Raw genomic sequence first — 20143 nt, 5'->3', positions numbered from 1 at the left:
GCAATATCGTTGTACATACTTGGGTGATGTCATTATAGCACATGTGCACTATGACCATTAATTTAGTAATAATGACTAAGTTCTGGTAATCTTGTTTAAATATCTCTCACTTGAAACTTTAATTTAGCAATTTCAATATTAAAATAGGAATGAGTTCAAATATGTGTATTAGGACTTGATACATAGATTCTGTTACTTCTTAATTTTCAACTAAAGAGCTGGAATTTTCACATCTTTCCAAATGGATCAAACTCTAAACAGTCCACGAGGATAAGAATATATTCTATGTGGAGAGCTCCACTCTAGTCTCTATTCCAATGATTTCTGAGCACCAGTGGCTATATGATAATGATTTTACATGCAGTATGTTCCTGACAAACTGAACTATGATTATTATGTTTCCAAGGGGTTTTGTCCATACATTTTTGTTCACATATAAATTCACCTACCTTCATCTAAAAGACCATTTAATATTAATACAGGGACTTGAAGAACCTTCTTATAAACATGGCTCTAAGATAATATCACATCAATGAATCATATTCTAAAAGAATCTTGAACATACACAAGCAATTGCATATTTTTTAAACTTTAAAAAACTGCATTATCATGCCAAAAATATTTTCCTATAAATAGCTAGAAACTCAGTTATGTATATTATAAAAATATAAGTTATCGCAGTCAGAAATGTAGATGTTATTCTTTTATAATTTTTCATTATTCTTATTCAATAAATGTTTTCAGATACTTTATAATTTTCACAGTTAGTCTGGTTAGCTACACTGTACCAACTCTTGCAGAATAGCTGTGCAAAATATAGTAAGGTCACTGTTAAATGTTACTGCTTTTATGGTAACAATATAAAACGTTTTTAGATAGATTTTAGTTTATAATTAATAACAGTGACACAAATATAGAGCTTAGAAATACCATAAATACATGAATAAGTGAAAATACATGAAATAAGTGATACATTTCTGAGAAACTTTGAATTTAGGCTGTATATGCTGCTTTATATTTAGAATCCATTAGTTTTCTCTGGCCAATATAATTAATTTATCATTTATAAGCTATCTTTTAAAAGACCTTAAAAAATTGATGTTTTTCAGTGTCTTATTATTTAACTTTAGGATTAAATGAAAAAAAGGAAGAAAGAACAGTATTGGGTTAGTCATTTAAATACACAGCATTTCTTTACTGTTAGAACAGAATTAGAAGATAAATCCGTCCATCTTTAAACCTTAAAGTTTTGTTAATCATGTAATTGATATATGCCAATTGATATGCCTGAAATCTTGAATAGGTAAATTTTAACAAACCCTAATATTTAGACGCAAAGACTCTGTCTTTTATTTATAGATAAAAGTAAATCTGACCTTTTAGATTAAGAACTACTGTCAGTAGCCTTGATAAGTGCCTGCCCATCGGAAGGTCCGCAACATTAGTGCTCTTCTCAGCAGAATTGATACTAAAAATGAAGTGATAGGATCATGCTGGTTATTATCCAAGATTCTTCTTGATAGGGAACCACATGGCTTTTCTTCATCTCCCACTTGTTCTCACCCTTTGCTACCAACCCAGCCACACCCCACCCCCATCCCAACATTGTTCAGTACTCAGCACAATGAATCATTTTCAAGTTGACTCATTGTGAACTGTCTCCCAGCTGTTGGAATGTCTGGCAGACATTTTTGTTTGGGTGAAGAATAACTGGCTGAAACCCAACCTGGATGAGTTTGATATAATGGTCTTTGGCTGAGGGAATATTGAGAGGAGTGTGTTTCTGGCCCCTGGAGCCCCTGTTATTTCTGGAGGAGTACCATCCCCTGTGGCACAGCACTGAAAGGAAGGAATCAGTCTGGATTATTTTCTCACCATTGACTGAAGAATTGCCTTAGGAAAAATAGCATTTGCAAATATTATATGTATTTTATAATGTGTCCACATAATTGAAAGGTTTTTTTTAATTTAAGGAAGACTTGTTTACACTGTCTCCTTTTGAGGCCACAGAAGAGAGACTGAAATGCCCTCCTCACAATATGCACTACTTCTATGGAGGAGATTCAAATACTACCTAGAGTTTGAGGTAACCAGCCATTTCAGCAAATGTATGGAGCCCAGCCTCCTGTGCGAGTCCCTTTGATCAAACAGTATCCGCCCACCCTCCTTTACTCTCCATCTTCATCAGTCTGCACAAAGGCACTTAAGAAACAAGACCAGCACTAAGCCCGGTCGTTATCATGAAGCATCTATAAAACAAAAATCTCTGTGGCCTCTCCCCTAACAGCAGACATAGCAAACAGATCAGTTTTCCTGATGGCCTTATACCTCCTATCCTTTTCTTCTAAAATTAGTTTTAAACTAGTGGATATTACCAGTATATAAAATGAGTTTCAGACTTCCAAAATTTCACAAAGAATGATTCATTTTAACAAATCTATATCAGTAGAGTATAAATGGTGAATTGTACTATTTAACTAAAATCTTCGGGCTTATCAGCCTATGAAGAATCACCCAACAAGGAATACTCACCTTCCATGAAGTAAAATAATTGCAAAAGCAACTGGCTAGTCAGTGACTTTACTTTCCTGGCCATGAATTCTGAGTGGTTTGGGTCATTACTATGTAGCGCCTGGATATTCTGTGCTTAGAACCATGTTTATGTACTATTTTAATCCAGCACTAGGGCATTTCATAAACTGTTCTCATTTACACTATTGGATTCATCTCAAGCAAGGTTCAGGAAGGTGCCAGCCATTGATCAGTGCTAGTCACAGTTTCTTTGCCTTTCTTTGTTGTTACTCTAAAGCCAGATGGCAGCATCTGGAAAGGGGCACGGGAGACTCTAGAACCAGCCACTTTACATCCCCTTACCTGGACCTTCCCGTGGTTTGAATATGACGCAGGACCTGAGGTGTTGCCAGGCTGAGACCCAGTCCATGCTGATGGGCATCAGTGAGCCTCTCACATGCTTGTGGTGTGCCATCTCTCCTTCTCAGTCCCATTGTCTGCCAAGTTCTCCAGTGCACAGGAGCAAAGTCATGAGAAAAAGCAAAGTGTAGCCTCCCTCAGTAGGCCAAAGAAATAATACGTAATGTTTGCTACAAAGTATTGCCTTGTCTTGAACTCTTCAATTAACATAGAATACCTATGTAGATCAAATCACTCAGCTAGGAGACTATTTCATATGTTTTTCAGACTGTAGTACATTTAACTTTTATTTATTAATGTTTCTTACCGCCACTAAGATTTGTATTCAAGATGGTATAGTAGCACTGCGTAAATGTTTTATTTTGTAATTAATTATAAGTGTTTCATTTCCATGTTTTTCAGAATAAATCAATTACTACTCGCCTGAGAAATTTGTCAGATACAGTAGTTGGTCTGGAATCTTTTATTGGTTCAGAGAAAGAAACCAACCCATTGTATAAGGATTATCATGGTAAGTATCATCTTTATCATGAAAAGAACATGTCCTGAGTGCTTCTCACGTACATGAAAGCATCCTTCTGGTCTAATTAGAACATTTGCTATAACATGGTACTTATTTTATTCCATCGTTAAATATTTTTCCCTCCTGGTTAATATTTTCTTTCAGCTATTTGTCAAACTAAGATTGCAGATTATGATGACTGAAAGTAGTCAAACCCGGGTTCTGAAGTATTATGCCAGTGGCTTAAGGTTTATGTAAAATCAGCCATGTTTGAAATAAGTATATTTACAGATGTCCCTAATTTTAAGATGCACAGTATGAACTACCTCTGGTCTTAAGCATTTTGAATAACAAATACTCACACTGTAACAGTGTACCAGCATTTCTGTATATATACAGGTTTATAGTTTATAATACTAGCTATGTGGTAAGGTACATCCTAGACTGAGATGTTGCTCATTGGTAGAGCATTTTCCCAATATGCACAAGGGTATAGGTTCAGCCCCCAGTACTCGCACTTTAAAAGGGAGATACTTAATACCTTGTCACCCTGACATACACCCAGAAAAAAATGATTGGACATTTTTCTATGTTACAGTTTTGTTTTGTTTTGGTCTGATCTGGTCTGGTCTGGTCTGGTCTGCTCTGGTCTGGTCTGCTCTGGTCTGGTCTACTCTGGTCTAATCTGCTCTAGTCTGGTCTGCTCTGGTCTGGTCTGCTCTGGTCTGGTCTGCTCTGGTCTGGTCTGGTCTGGTCTGGTCTGGTCTGCTTTGCTTTGCTTTGCTTTGCTTTGCTTTGCTTTGCTTTGCTTTGCTTTGCTTTGCTTTGCTTTGCTTTGCTTTGCTTTGCTTTGCTTTGCTTTGCTTTGCTTTGCTTTGCTTTGCTTTGCTTTGCTTTGATTTGATTTGATTTGATTTGATTTGATTTGATTTGATTTGATTTTGATGCTGGAGATTGAACCTCCTGCTTTGTGCATTATAAGTTACATTTATCATTTATAAGTGTTCATTTATAAACTTACTGAAATTGTGGTTTATATTCTAAATACATTTTGCTTAAAACATTTCAAAAGTTGAACTGTCATTCTTTGTGCTGAAATCTCTGGATGAGTAAATTATCCCTCATGAGTAATTATATTTGTAAACTTTCTTATAAGAAGGACCTGAGAATAAAATAATTAATGAATTATATAAGTCCCCCTATCTTAATAATTCCCTAACAAGTACATGTACCATAAGAGAAAAATGAGAAATGTGCTGTCCTTATTTCTATTAAGCATACTTTATTTACTAAATAAGTATGTATGAGATGTTTAATTGTTACTAGCTATTAATGAGAAGTAGGTCATAAATAATGATCACAGTGTATTCTATGGAATTTTCAAATAATTTATTATCATATTGTATTTGAAATGTAAGCATATTTATTTTGGGGAATTACTTGGAAGAAAATGTTTGTAGCATACTCTAAATCTGAATGCATGCACACATTAGCACACACCCACACACAGAAGCAAGCAGTCCTGTAAATGAGGTCTGTCTACTCTGGTCTGACATTTGGGGTCTCTTATCCCATGTTCGAGGATCAGTATCCCTGACATGGTGATTTTAAATATGAGCTGAGTCAGGCAAAAAGATGTGCTGAAGAACCTCCCATGTCTTCATCTGTGGGAACTGACCCCTAGTTTAGTCAGAAACTACACAAAAGCCATCCAGTGCCTTGTCAGTAAAGATTAGCAAGTGTTTCTGCTGATGAGGCCCAGCGCTCACGGTTTACCTAGCACTGCTGCAGAGCTTCTAATGGCCACATACAGGCCTAACATGCCATAAAAGTCAGCGTTTCCGGAAGGCAGACAGACTAACGATTGATCCTAGACCATGCTGAAGTGTAGTTTTCTTCAATAGTTTGTTCAGTGCACAAAATGAAATACTTTTTATTGGTGTTTTGCAGGTTATCAGTAACCCAAAAGCCTTGTTTTGCTGGCTGCTTACTGGTGCATTTAATAAAATAAAGATTGCTGAGTGATGCTGTGGGCAGCATGCAAGGTGATAGCCATATTTGCTTACTGTAAATACGAAAAAGAATCACATACAGGCCGGCCGTAGTTTTGACAAGTATTAAGGTCCCTCTTTACATCTGTATTCCTGTACCAAAGTGCAATTAGTTTTCCTCGCTCAAGGGTTTCTGTTTATCTTATTCTGCTTGAATACTTGAGTATAATCACCCCGTTTGCTTCACTGCTCCTGGTAGTCAGCTCCAGTTTTTAAAGGAGGATGCTTGTGTGTAAATGTACAGATTCTGCTGTAATACTCCTTAATTTATGCCTCTGATGACAGCACTTAAGGCTTTCTCTTTTAATTTCCTTTCCATGAGGTTTGATCCATATACGGAAGATTCCTCGGCTTAATAACTTGACTTGTGATGAATCGGATGTCAAAGACTTAGCTTTTAAGTTAAAAAGGAAGCTGTTCACCATTGAGGTAAGAGACTTTTTATGTTTTAGTTTACTGTCTTAAGGTAAATGGTCCCTCTCATGCCTGATTTTTCACTGTAATAAAATATCTAAACGTTTCAGGCTACAAATTAAGTACTTTTGTTATAACAAACCAATTTTTGTTATATTTTCCTCCATTCTAATCATGTATTTTTATTCAGGTACAGCAAAAAAAAAAAAAAAGTCTTTAATAGCTATTAAAAATAAACTCCAAACTCAAATGATAAATACATCGTGGATCTCCAAGGCTTTCAAAAGCATTTAATTAAATGTTAATGAGCTGTGCTTACTGTGTGTGGAATATGAATGCTACCCAAACTGTGTATGGATAGCAAGTTTTATCCCTGTCTCATAAAGGTTTCTTTGTTTGTTTTATTTGGTTTGGTTTGGTTTTTAATATCAGGGAGATTACATTTAATTTTTAAAATGTTGAATTAAACAAGGTATGAGTTATACGAGTGGCTGTAAGTAAATTTTCTACGTGTGCATTGTGTGACCTTTCTGCAAGCAGGATGACAGAAAGCAATACAAAAGAATTATTTCAGTTCAATCTTGCTAAAGAGCAAATGAACAGGAACTATTAAGCAATTAGAGTTGATATATTTATTAATGAATTAAATGTTCAGAGAGATGGCTTTGGGTAGTGTGATAGTTATCAGTATAGTTGGTGCAATTTTTTTTAAACAAAGACATAAAACAGCCAAACTGCCTTGACAAACCATTTTGTTTAATCTCTTTTCAAATGAAAAGCTCTTAAGCAGGCCACTTGTCTTAACTGCTTGAAACCATAAAAAGGGAGAATTACTACCAATAAATTAGCATATTTTTAACTTCATCACCAAACAATCATCAATGTGGCTTGGCACTGCTTTGGTGTTTGGGACTTCACCCTTAAAGTGACCACTTTGGCCCTTCTCTGACCCTCTGCCCTCTTTAAGCTGGCCACTTGATAAGGTAACTTAATGGCTCTCTCTTTTTCTCTGTCCCTTCACGTTTACAAGTAGCACTAACCTATAAATCATCATAACAGTCCTATCCTGTGACAAATTAATGTGCCCTCCTCCTAATTAATGGTCATCAATGTCCTTAATTATCTAATCCTATTGAGAGCAGTTAATAGTTAATCAGGCAGCCAGTTCTTTGGGCAGGTCATCTCTGCAGGAGTGTTACAAGTTCCTCATCTGGGGAATACTCCCTTCAAAAGCCACTTAAAGCCCAAAGAGGAGTGTGTAGTGATTCATAGTAATTCTTGAGTTAATTTGCTTTACTTCTCAAAAGATACCATCAAAATAGATCCAAGACTGTAACTGTGCCAGCATTGTCTCAGCTTTTCTGATGGAATACTGAGTGACTTACCCTCTTAAATATTTAAAGAGCTAGGTTTTAGCTGATTGCCTAGAAAAGTACACTTCCATTTTTTAAGTTGAATTTATTTTTCAAATATAAATTTTTCCCTCTACATGGTTATTCTTCCAAAATTCCCAATATTTTTGAAACCAAGTCTATGGTATCATTTCTATTATGTGCAAATTAAGCAAGAATTCCTCAGTGGAAAAGTTATTGTGCCCTCAATTGGATGATCGTGTGAATCCTGTTTCTGACCTTGCTCAGTGTCTCATGGCGAGCACAGAAATGTCCTGCGTGGTGTCAGATGAACCCACGTCCTGAATAGCAGTAGGTCCTAGTGGCGAATGCCAGTTAGCCACACAGGCGTCTTGTTGTTATACAAACTAAAGGAATCATAACTCTCACCTTGTGGTTTGGAAGCAGTCTTTGAGAACAAAAATAAAATCACCTTTTTAAGAAGTTAATATTCAGTACAGTCAATCAAATCCTTTGTCATTTTTATATAATCAGTAAGGATTTGAGGGTTTATAAAATTAAGATTCAGTGTAAATTTAAAATTTACATTTTAAATGACAAAAGTAGTAGAAGTACATTAATCTGATTTAAAAAAAAAAAAAGTAAAATGCAAGTTGTACTCCTCTGAAAATCCTGAAGTGGTCTTGTCTTAGGCATTGAATTGTATGTTATTCCCAGAAGCAAAGCCTGGCTCAATAGATAAAGCATAAGTTCTGTCTCCATGCAGGCACACTTATTAGGATGTTCCTACAGTTACATGAGTCACAAATGAGGGGTGGATGGAGGCAAAAAGTAGAGAGGGGAGGGGTGCTATTAAAGCCTATGCAGCCTTTGGCCTTTGTGTATGACAGGTGAAGCAACTCCAGGCTTTGCCAACTTGGAGTGACTCAAAGACAGAATGGTGTTTTTTCCCTCTTAGAGTACATATTGGTGTTCATTCAAGTATTTCTGATTCAGAAGGAAATATTTATCACAATAGATTGTTATAATTTCCTGTAACTATAAAGCTGCATATATTGGCCCTTATGAAAAGCACAGCAGAATGCTGACCACAGTGCAGACACTGGAGCCCTACATACATATGTACTAACCACAGAAGCTCCACTCTCTAGGATTTGTAACTTTGTACTAGCCTCAGCACTGAACTGAATTGACTTTCTAAACTTATGATCTTTCTGTGTGGCAATTTGTTTTACTTTAATACTGTCAGTATTATCATTAACTAAACTTTTTATAACTAGGATGAACTGATAATAGTTTTTAGGATCTGAAGTATGGCTGCATTGAATTTGGTGGTATAGAAACATTTTCCATGAATATCATTTTGTATTTTCAGCTTTCACATTCTACTAATTTAATTTTCTAACTAGTGATAATATATTACTACATTCAATGCAGCATCTATAAAATTATTACAAAAAAATGCTTCCTTATGGGACAGTTTTTCAGCTCTGAGCTTCACAGTTTCTAGATTCAAGTTGCGAAGTATGACAATTGAGTTGTGCTGAAATTCACAAAAAGTACATCCTATAACTACTAATGTTCAGCAAATAGATGAAGAACAATTAGAGAGATTTGAACTGGTCCAAACATAATAATTAGTATATCTGGGTCTTATAGAGTGAATATTGAGACCATAGAGACTACCAAAGCAAATTGAGCTTATTCAAGCTTGCCTTGTGATAGCTGCTCCCAGTTAAGAAGATAAGACTTCAATGACTCTACAGCCACCAAGGCTTTTTTTTCCTTACAAAATACTCAACCAACCAGTTATTATAAACTAGCTGTTCTTGGTGTATTTGCTGAATAGATTCATTCTTAACTGTTAACACCAAAATTCCATGTATTATTACTGTAAATTAGCTTCATGATAATATAGCTTGATGTTGCTTCATAGAATTAACTAAAATGTTTACATTTTGCAAAGTATAAAGTCCCATAGGCCAATAGTCGCTATGATGATATTAACAGTTCAGATTGTTGCATAGTATCGTCAGATCTATATTTACTTTTCTGTATTTATTTTCTATGGCCTTTCCAGTTTTTAATAAGTAGGGGAGTGAAATATGTTTAATATACCCAAAGATGAAGCAAGAGAAGGAAACTAGCCTATGAATTCACAATGATGTCACTGAAATCATTTCAAATCCTAGTAAGGATCCTATCATGGGCCATATAGGCTAATATTTTTCTGACAATGTCCTTGAAAAATACTGGTTACTGTATAAATTAGTTGCCAATAACAAAACTGAAATTTTGAATATATAAGTTCCTATTCATCTGAATGAAATCACTTTTCAAAAATAAACCTAAGAAAAGCGATGGCCCAGTTGGATAGGATGCTTCCTACATAGACATGAGGACCTGAACTTGGTCCCCAGACACACATAAACCCAGATGTGGCCATGCATGCCTGTAACCCCACACAGGGAGGGCAGACACAGATGGACCCTGAGGCTCACTGGCCTGCTATTGTAGTCAAAAGAGTAAGCTCCAAGCTCATTGAGAGACCCTGTCTCAAAATATAAAGCCAAAAAGTAATAGAGGAGAATGCCCAGTGTTACTGTCTGGCCTCCACTTGTACATGCAAGCTGACTGTACCTGGAAGTGTGTGCCCAGTCTCTCATACACACAAAAAATTTGACATTCTATAAGAATAGTAATTTTTATATGCTCATATTTTATTTTTTATTCTATATATTCTTTATTTACATTTCAAGTGATTTTTCCCTTTCCTGGATCCCCCTCCCCCAAAGTCCCATAAACCTTCTTTCCTACCCCTGTTCCCCAATCCACCCCTTCCCACTTCCCTGTCCTGGTGTTCCCCTACACTGCTGCATTGATATGCTCATATTTTAAATGTACAATACCAATGTTTTCACTTTAATTTCTTAGTCATCTAGGCAAAGAGCAATGTCACAGATTCTTAGACTCTCTAGAAGTTGGTTTAATTCTTACTACATATATTTTACATTGCCATAGTGAACCTATCAAAAGTACATACCACTTTAAGGGGAACACAGTTGTGAGACTCTGTCTAATCCTATTTCTTCCAACTTTGGAATCTTAATTAGAAGAGATAAGGGAGGGGGACATCATTTAACTAAATTATTGCCGTGAATCTGTAGCAAAAGGTATAATCCTCAATTGGGCCAATTAGTGAAGCCTGTAGTTAGCTATGCTGCAGCGAGCAATTTGATTAGATCTGACACTGTCCTAGTTCCCACTGTTGCCTTGCCAGGTATGATGGTCAGACTTCAAAGAGCCAGAGGCATCAGCAGGGCAAGGTTTGGAGGCCAGCTTAGGTCCGGTAGTTAATCTCTCTGCTGAACCACAGCAGCTCTCACACAAAACAAGCTTACACGACACAATCATGCGGTATGAAAGTTAGGGTTGAGTCATGCCAATTTGCCTTTGATATTTTTGATGATTGACCAAAGATGGCTACATGATTAGACATATACTAAAAGCACACTGATTAGATAATTTTCCAAAACATTTAAAGTATTTTTTTACTTCCTATATAAATGTTGTGAAAACATATTCCTTTTGATCAGCTCTTACAGTAAGCTGGTGCTATGTTGAGGAATGATGGGTATTTCTTCCTGGCAGCTTGAATACCAAACTTTTCACTTAGTGCTTCATCTAAGTTTCTTTACAGTAATAAGGAGACTGGAAAAGGAAATTGTTTCTAAGTGGTAAGCTTTTTAAAAATCTATTAAGTGTGTTGAAAGGGAAAAAAACATTTTTCCCTTAGTCATTTATGTTCACTGACAATTTTTCTGAAATTTCCTTATAATTGTTTTCCACTTAGATGTTGAGTAAAGTGCCCTTTGTAGAATGGGATTGTGTAAATGTTCGTTCCTCTGCATTCTGATTTGTTGAAGTATTGCAGTGTTAGTGACATGTTTCCATTCTGAGAAAAGCCTAAGGCTGCTTTCGTATTATTCCAAATGATTGAAAATGCCATCTTGCTGACTCTCCCTCGGGCAGCAGGAAGCCCGTTTGCTTTTGTGTTCATTTCATGTGCTTCCTGGGAGCCCGGCTGGCAGAGCATCGTTGCTTTATTGGCAAGGCAAGGTCAATTCATGTTGGACTATTAGATGTCTTCAGGTCTCTGTGTGGTTAGTAAGACTGAGGCTATTGACTTTATAATTACTTAGAGCAAACGAATCCTGTTTTAATGTCTCAATCTCTTATAATATCTTTATTGTAATGACTTTATATATAAAGCTCTTTTCTATTCAGCCCAGAATCTCTTGTTTTATATTGTACTTTGTTTTTAGCAATACTAGTAATCAAACCCATGGCCTCACACATGCTAGGCAAGCCCTCTGCCCTGAACTGCACCCTCCTATCCTTGCCTTTTATGTATATTTATTCATAACTATGTTAAATGCAAGAAATTTGAGCATCATCCGGTTAGTGATTTCACAAAGCCAAATTCAAATATTTCAAAACTGTTTACACTTTTCAGTCATGAATTCATGAAGATTCCCAGTGCTTGTGGTTCAGCCATCTCCACTTTGAAACCATGCTGATAGAACAAAGAGAGCTGCGAAAGCTGCAAAGAGACAGAAATCTCTTCTCCTCCTTCCTAACATTTGTAGGCATGAACACTTCTGCATTCTGTGCTTTGGCTCCACAAAAATTATATTTCAGTACTTTAAGAATTTCTTGAAGTCTTCACAGAACTGTAGCAGAATTTACCCCGTTTACACAATAGCTTTGAAACACTTCCTCCCACAGTGTGTCACTTATGTGTCAGAGAAAGACAGAAAAAGAAAACAAGTGATGGCAAATCACACCTGGCCTAGCTCCCTGCCAAGTTGTATTGTTAAATTTCTAGAACACAAGATCATATATTCTACTAGTGTGTCCTCCAATGTGTTTCAGATTATCATGCTTGATAAATATGGTTTCCATGAGCTTGTTTGTGGCACAGGGAAGTTTGTGGATACTCTGCCCCCAAACTTCCCTAAGTTAGTCATTGCCCTCAATACCCTTGCACAGTAAATGTCCAAAATATTCAGCCTTCCAGTCCTTTCAAGGCCTTTTCACATCATTTGACTGTGGGACTATTGATGTTCCACTTTGTTCCCTTCCTTTGAAAGCATTCACTAGCCCACCAGAACTGCAGTGTTATTTGCAAACATATACACTATTTTAATTTGCAGTGTGGTGGGTATGTTGCTATAATGCATATATGCTTATCAGCTCCTTTGCTTGTTTATCTTACCTCTAAAATGTTAGGTCCCTAGAAATAGGGACATATTATTCTTGTTCAAAACTAAATCTTCAACATACATATTTATTAATTCCATGAATATTTGTTAAATGTTAACTGCTATTTTTTAAATTATCTATAGAAGCATGTACTTGATGCATTTATTCTAGGCATTGTTTATGTTTCTACATACAGCAGCATAGTAAATTTCTATTTTATCCTTATAGGGATCTTGCACATGCACTAGTGTACATATCTTTCTATAAAAAGATAAAAGATTTAGAGAGTTATATAGCCTTCCCTAAATCAGTCTCCTGTGGTTATTCATGATAAATCTTGGTCTTCTGGCTCCTGTGCAGAATTATACTGAAAAGCTATCAGGCTTAAGAATTTTGATAATTATGACTAATTTGCTCATAATTAGTTAAAATATCTTTATATCTTATGTTTTTCTAAATTATTTTATGTTATCTTTGCAGTATCAACTATAGGACTTAAATATAATACAGTGTTGGAGCATCAAATACAGAGCTTAAATACAATACAATGGAATTAAATTTGAAATACCTTTTAATTACATAAAAATAGTTGATTAAAGTAGGGGATTATATATAGAATACAAAAAAATGGAGAATTGAGAAATTAGCATACTTAAAAAATAGTGTTTCCTGGAATATTTTTCCATAATAAACTATGCATCTGATACCACAAAAAAATAAAAAGGGAGGAAGTAACAGTATTTTTACCCCAATTATGTATATGATTATATATATAACAGTCAAGAGCAATGCAACATAATTTCATAACGTCCTTCATAAAACCATTAGAAGTGATTGCCTCCCAAATTCTGAGATTAAAGACATGTGCCACCACTGCCCGGCTCATGATGGGTTTTTAAAGTACATTTCATAAAGTACAATTCTTTGACATGCATTTTGACTATGTGCTAGAGCTGTGGAATGATTGATTATTACACTGAAACATACATTTGTGTAAAGATGTGGACTGTACCAGTTGGGGCACAGCAAACCACAGTTAAGGGCACAGGGTTAGGAACAAGACAGGCTAGTCTGTCCCTGCTGCCACTTAGGGCCTTGTTGACTTTGGTAAGTTGCTTAAACTGTCTGAACTATACATTTACTCGCTGGTAAAATAATGGAACATGATGGTTATAGATCTATTTAAAAAAAAAAAAAAAAAGAAAAACACCACTGTGAAACACTTGTATTTGTCCCAGAAGCAAAAACCCTTAACACGACTTGTGGTGGTGGTGGTGGTGGTTGTGGAGATGGTGAGTGGTGGTGGGGGGGGGGTGGTGGTGGTGGTGGTGGTGTTAGTGGTGGTGGGGGTGGTGGTTGTGGAGATGGTGAGTGGTGGTGGTGGTGGTGGTTGTGGAGATGGTGAGTGGTGGTGGTGGTGGTGGTGGTTGTGGAGATGGTGAGTGGTGGTGGTGGTAGTGGTGGTGGTGTTAGTGGTGGTGGTGGTTGTGGAGATGGTCATGGTGTTAGTGGTGGGGGGGGGGGTGTTAGTGGTGGTGGTGGTGGTGGTGGTGGTGGTGGTGGTGGTGGTGGTTGTGGAGATGGTCATGGTGTTAGTGGTGGTGGTGGTTGTGGAGATGGTGAGTGGTGGTGGTGGGGGGGGGTGTTAGTGGTGGTGGTGGTGGTGTTAGTGGTGGTGGTGGTTGTGGAGATGGTCATGGTGTTAGTGGTGGTGGTGGTTGTAGAGATGGTCATGGTGTTAGTGGTGGTGGTGGTGGTGGTGGTAGTGATGGTGACGATTGTTTTAATAAACAATGGTTAAGTGAGTTCCTAAATCTTATAGCATACTTAACATGTAACATATAATTTAACTTAAATTTTACATATGAGAGATATGAGATAAAGTCGGTTTAGTTTCAGTAAATTTAAACGTCAGAGAATGGAAATTTAGCTCAATGATAGTGTGCTTTCTAGTGGAATTCTGCACAGGAGCCAGAAGATGACGGTTTAACAAGAATAACTCACAGGATACTGACTTGGAGAAAGGTATATAACTCCCCACATCTTTTATCTTTTTAAAGCAATGTGTACACTAGTGCATGTGCAAGATCCCTTTGGACTAAGCCAGCAATTGGCTATGCTGCTGATGTAGAAACATAAACGATGCCTAGAATAAATGTATCAAATATACACGTATTAAAAAGGTGTTTCCAAGTTACTTTAAAAATAGTAATTTGCTCATAATTAGTTAATGCTTTTGTATTTTATGTTTTTCTAAATTATTTTTAAATGTAATATTCATAGCTTCAAATATTATCCTGTGAGATAATTAAGGCATGTGTAACTCATGAATTATGTTTAAATTCCATTTTCCTGATCACCAATTTTTAACCTCACCTTTCAAGATTAGAAACAAAGTTCTAATGAAAATTTAACTGCTAGTTTGAAGCTACTCTTTTACAAATATTTCTTGAAGTTATTTGAGTACTACCTTTAAGTAAAATTAAGCAATAAATCCTATAATAGCAAAGTATTAATCTAAAAAAATTAAGTCACTGAAAAATATGAAGATATTGCTTCACTAAGAAAACATGATATTAGTAGGTGTAGTAGGGACACCTTCAATTCCAGCACTCAGGAGGCAGGCATATCTCTGTGAGTTCAAAATATAAATAAACTTCATAATGAAGACTCCTTGGACAGGTAAAAGTCAGTTGTATATATATTGTAATAATCTGTAATTAATAAAATCCATAACCTGGCATTTTAGTAAATTAATACTTAAGAATAAAAGTAAAACTAATGATATATTTTAATCTTTGTAGCAATTTAAACAAACTTAAATTTTACATATGAAAGATATTTATGAGGTAAAATCATTTTTAGTTTCAATAAAATTAAACTTCAGGGAATAGAACTTTAGTTCAATGATAACGTGCTTACCTAGTTTGCATAAGACCTATACTAAGAACAGCATTTAAAAATAATTATAGAACTATACTGATAAATTTCCCCAGCACCTCATACCTTATTACCTCTGTATTTGGACACTCAGTAAATGGCAACCACCCATGCTTAATTTGAGGAAATGGGGGTCTCAGGAAGGGATGACTGTGCTGTCAAAACCAACACCAAAGGGCTGAAGAGAAGGCTCAGTGTCAAAGTGCTCTGGCTGCTCGTTCTGAGGTCCCATGTTCTGTTCTCATCACCCGCATAGCAGTTCACAAGAGTCTGTAACTCTAGACTGACAGGGGGATCTGAACCTTCCAGGCTTCAGAACCATTAGGCATGCACATGATGCACAGGCACACACACAGACAAGCACCCGTGCACATTGCATAATAACAATAAACAAAATCTCTTTAAAGGATTACATTTCTAATTCACATCAAACAAAATCTTCTAGGTTAAGAAAAATTAATTTACAAGCCAGACATAATGGTATAAACATATAATTTTAATACACATACAACTCAGGAAGCTGAGACAAGAGGATTGTATTTGAGGCTGGCCTGAGCTGCATAGGGAAACATAACAGAAAGAACAAAGAAAGCAATTTCCCATAGTTTTGGACTTAAAAAGTCAAATATATAATAACAAAATATCCTTTAAGTCCATGTAGACCTGTTAATCTATAGCAATTCTAAGGCTGCTCAAAAGGTGGCCATGTCCTTACTGATCTTCCCTGCTTCTTACCTGGCTTTGGTTTCCACTCTGCAGGGTTCTGCTTTTGCTGCCACACTTCACTGTAGTGAAAACATTATGTGTCTCTACAGTCCCTTTTATAGTGTTAAAGCTTTGAGAACATAGGAATCTTTAGGGGTATAATAATACTGCAAAAAGGCCTGTCTGATTCATCATTTCACCACCTTTTTTTGGTTCAGTACTAATTGGTGCTTAGTAAGTACTGACTGAAGAGTTGGGTGAGTAAATGCCCTCCTGATGCTTTTCACTACAGCAGTTTCAGCTTTACAAACTCTGTGGAATGCTTTAATGTACTAAAACACTTTCCTTGGAGAGATAATAGACCTCTAAGGTTTTGCATAAGCAAAGCAACTCTCAACACATAGCAGGCAATATAATGAGTTGTCGTCAGCGATATGAAATAGAACTGTGCTTTAAATACCAATATTCAATGAGGGAGTTTTTAATTAACAATGCATAATTGATATACTTATCATTTCTTGATATACTTATACCATTTCATTATCTTGTTACCTGTGAACTTTATTGGGATGCTTAATCTTGAAAGAGTTAATATAAGTCAGGCATGGAGGTATACACCATTAATTGCAACACTCAAAAGGCAAAGGCAGGCAGATATCTTGTGAGTTCAAGGCTGACCGGTCTTCATAGCAAGTTCGAAGCCAGCCAGAGATAGAAATGGAGGAAAGAGGAAAGAGAAAGGGAGGTTTAATAATAAAATTTTCAAATTCACAAAGGTCAGTTATGAATCTCCAATCCAGGTCCTATTGCGAGCTGCTGGGTTTAGTTTATATTGTAAAACCAAATGGGAATCATTTCTAATTCTTTCCTTTCAAGGCCTATGCTTCCCAGCCTACTTTTTGACCCATTAGTTCCTTAATTTTTTGACCCACTAGTTGATACACCTAGTTTTCTGTGGCAAATGTGACTGATTTTGTTGTCTATGTTTCTCTGGTATTTAAAAGGAAAAATATAGAGATTTGTAGAACTTGTGACTTACTAGATGAGATGATTGTATAAAATGGGATTAGAATACAACAGTGTAAATATTGTACATTTATCCTATGTTTTTATGATAAAGGAATTCATATTACTTCCATAATGTGGGAATCTGTAACTATCAAAGAATCTCCTTTTGACTGTCTTGATGCACATGAGACAGCCCAATTTTTTTTAATTTTTTCATTAGATATATTCTTTATTTACATTTCAAATGTTGTCCCCTTCCCTGGTTTCTCCCCACCCCCAAAAATTCCCTAACCCATCCCCCCTCCCCCTGTTCCCCAATCAACCCACTCCCACTTCCCTGTCCTGGTATTCCCCTACACTGTGGCATCAAGCCTTCCCAGGACCAATGGCCTCTCCTCCTTTTGATATCCAACAAGGCCATCCTCTGTTGCCTATGCATCTGGAGCCAAGGGTAACTCTATGTGTACTCTTTGGTTGGTGGTTTAGTCCCTGGAAGCTCTGGGGGTACTGGTTGATGCATATTATTGTTCCTCCTATGCACTGCAAACCCCTTCAGCTCCTTGGGTCCTTTCTCTAGCTCCTCCATTGGGGACCCTGTGCTTAGTTCAGGTGTCCCACTCTGAATTAAGACAGCCCAATTTTAAAGCATTACGTTAGTTTGGCTTCTTATGAGTCCCTTCTTAAGAAGCCATCCTGATCTGTATAAAAATTTAAATGAAAACAATTATTTCCAACTGTTATTATTATAACATAATTCATAGCAACTTGATTCAGTAGCTAATTTGACATTTTTTAAAAAATAAAACTTAGATAAAGGTATTTGGGAAATAGGATCTATGTATTTCTTCATAATACCATATTTCTGCTCAGCTTTAATGTCCCATGATTATAACATTCCCATTTACTTGAAGGTTTCTTATGCTTGGCCCCGTTTACAGTGTAAGGGAGGTGGTATAAAGCCACATTTCCCTTATTGCAGGTATGACCCATGGTCCAATTCCAACCCTGATGTTGTCTAAGTAAACTGTACTGGATGTTACGAAGACAATTAGTTTGCCATGCTTCCTTTGTCCTACATAACTAAATTGAAATTTGTGTTTTCCCAGGCAAAAAAAAACCATTTACTTTCTGATTATTGTCAGAAAAGTTATTGTGAAGAATCTCAGTATTAATGCTTTAAGCAAATTTCACTGAAAGAATTGATAGTTGCAGAATATGATTTATAGTCTTTAAATTCACCTGTACTGGAAAAACAGTGAATGCACAATTCTTCTATGTGTAATTTGTACTTGTAAAATCAATAGAGTCTCTTTCTGAAAATACCTAGTTTTTCTCAAGCCATACTACTATTTTGTGAAAATGTTAAATTTCATAAAAGGTAAGAATGGAAGGAGAGTTGAGATGCTCAAATCCAGCTTGCTCTTGCTCTTCTGTGTGTGTGTGTGTGTGTGTGTGTTGTATTCTGTGTGGTTTATGGTGTTCATTGTCTTAGAAGCTTGAAGAACTGGTTTCTCCCAGTATTACTCAGGTGCTGGAGCAGACACTACCCATTAGGCTAAACTTGGTCTATAAAGCTGTACATAAAAAGTTATTTTTTAGACACTATTCCTAGATTCACAACAAATACCTAATATAGGAAGAAAAACTATTATTTTCAGAAGCCTTAGATTGTATTTTATTAATCCTCGTATATCAAATGAACGTTTTATAGTATTCATTGTAGTCTATAATTTATATTATATATTTTATATTAAATATATAATATACTTTAACCATGAATTTAACCATGAAGCCTGTTTAATGTTAGCACATTTTTAAATGAACTCTTTAAAGCATCAACTTAAAATATCAACCATTTTAAATTCTAAAGTTAAAATGTTTTGTTATAAATATAGGCTAATGCAATTTAAATATTAATAAGAACTATTAATATCCAGTTCTATTAGCATATATCATATAGATACCTTTAAGTGATTGAAAATGATAAAAGTCAATATTGAATGTAATATTTCATAGTTTTTATTATACTGTATGTAATCTGACTATGTAGCATTAAACTTCCAATACCAGAATATTAAGAGGCTTAAGGACATATTTCCCAGAAGCATTTATTTTATCAACAGAAATACAAAAGCCACATGTGTCTGGAATTAAAAGTCAAATTAAAACAGCAGGTACTGTGGATCCAGAAGTTTAACTTTGTTTCTGTCTTTTTTACTATAGAGATTTCTTAAAATATTAAAACAACATATTCCAGCTTAAAATGTAATTATTGTGTTAAAATAGTATAATTATTGTGTTAAAAATTGGTGATAATTAGGTTGTTTTATGTTATAACTAGTTAAACTTGAGTATTTCAGCACTTTAGATATTTGTAATTGGATATATTTTATTTCTAAATAAATTGCTTTTAAGGTAATGCAAATTATTGCATTTTACTATATATAAGAGCTAGGTCATTTGTTTATTTTAAAATTTGGCAAAGCAAAACCCCTTTTCAAAGGTTGATATAAGGTAGAATGGAAAAAACGTGATTGCATGAAACCACACGGAAAGGCTCATCAGTGTTTTCAGCTTAATAAAAATGTTGTAAAAATACTTGTAAGCTTGAAAATCACACTAGCTATTCTTGTTTCAAATTCTGTTTAATATATTGTTCTGTATGATTTTATAATAAACAGATTACTCCTTGAACAGGAATTAAGAATAAAGCTGCCAGGAAGGGGCTTTGTTGTCAGAGTAGTTCCCGCCTCATGTTTTGTAAGAGATTTCATGGTCCCATTGTAAAGAGTAGATGATTTAAAACGTGTTCCCAAGATAAACTTTCCCATTGTCATTAATGAGGATGGATAATGCTGAGTGACAAGTGCATTAGGAATGACACAGAGAGAGCTGTTAGATTTGTCAGAGCGGATCACTTCAGGCACTGACACTGGAGGACATTCCTTGTGAGAATATGGGGTGGGGGCTGATTT

The 20143-nt window shown here is 35.8% G+C and overlaps 1 protein-coding gene across 2 annotated transcripts in view; it reads left to right on the top strand.

The window, feature by feature from the left end:
* The window catches only part of Elp4 (elongator acetyltransferase complex subunit 4), a 227365-nt gene that overhangs the window by 111841 nt on the left and 95381 nt on the right, over window positions 1-20143 (top strand). For both annotated transcript variants that reach the window (XM_052183137.1, XM_052183138.1), the window contains exons 8-9: window positions 3334-3442; window positions 5807-5913. In XM_052183137.1, the coding sequence (XP_052039097.1) occupies window positions 3334-3442; window positions 5807-5913 (216 nt within the window). The remainder of the gene's footprint in view (window positions 1-3333; window positions 3443-5806; window positions 5914-20143) is intronic.

Source organism: Apodemus sylvaticus, chromosome 5 (genome assembly GCF_947179515.1).
Source record: "Apodemus sylvaticus chromosome 5, mApoSyl1.1, whole genome shotgun sequence".
In the NCBI taxonomy this organism is placed as follows: domain Eukaryota; kingdom Metazoa; phylum Chordata; class Mammalia; order Rodentia; family Muridae; genus Apodemus; species Apodemus sylvaticus.
This window is presented reverse-complemented; position numbering and strand designations above follow the sequence as displayed.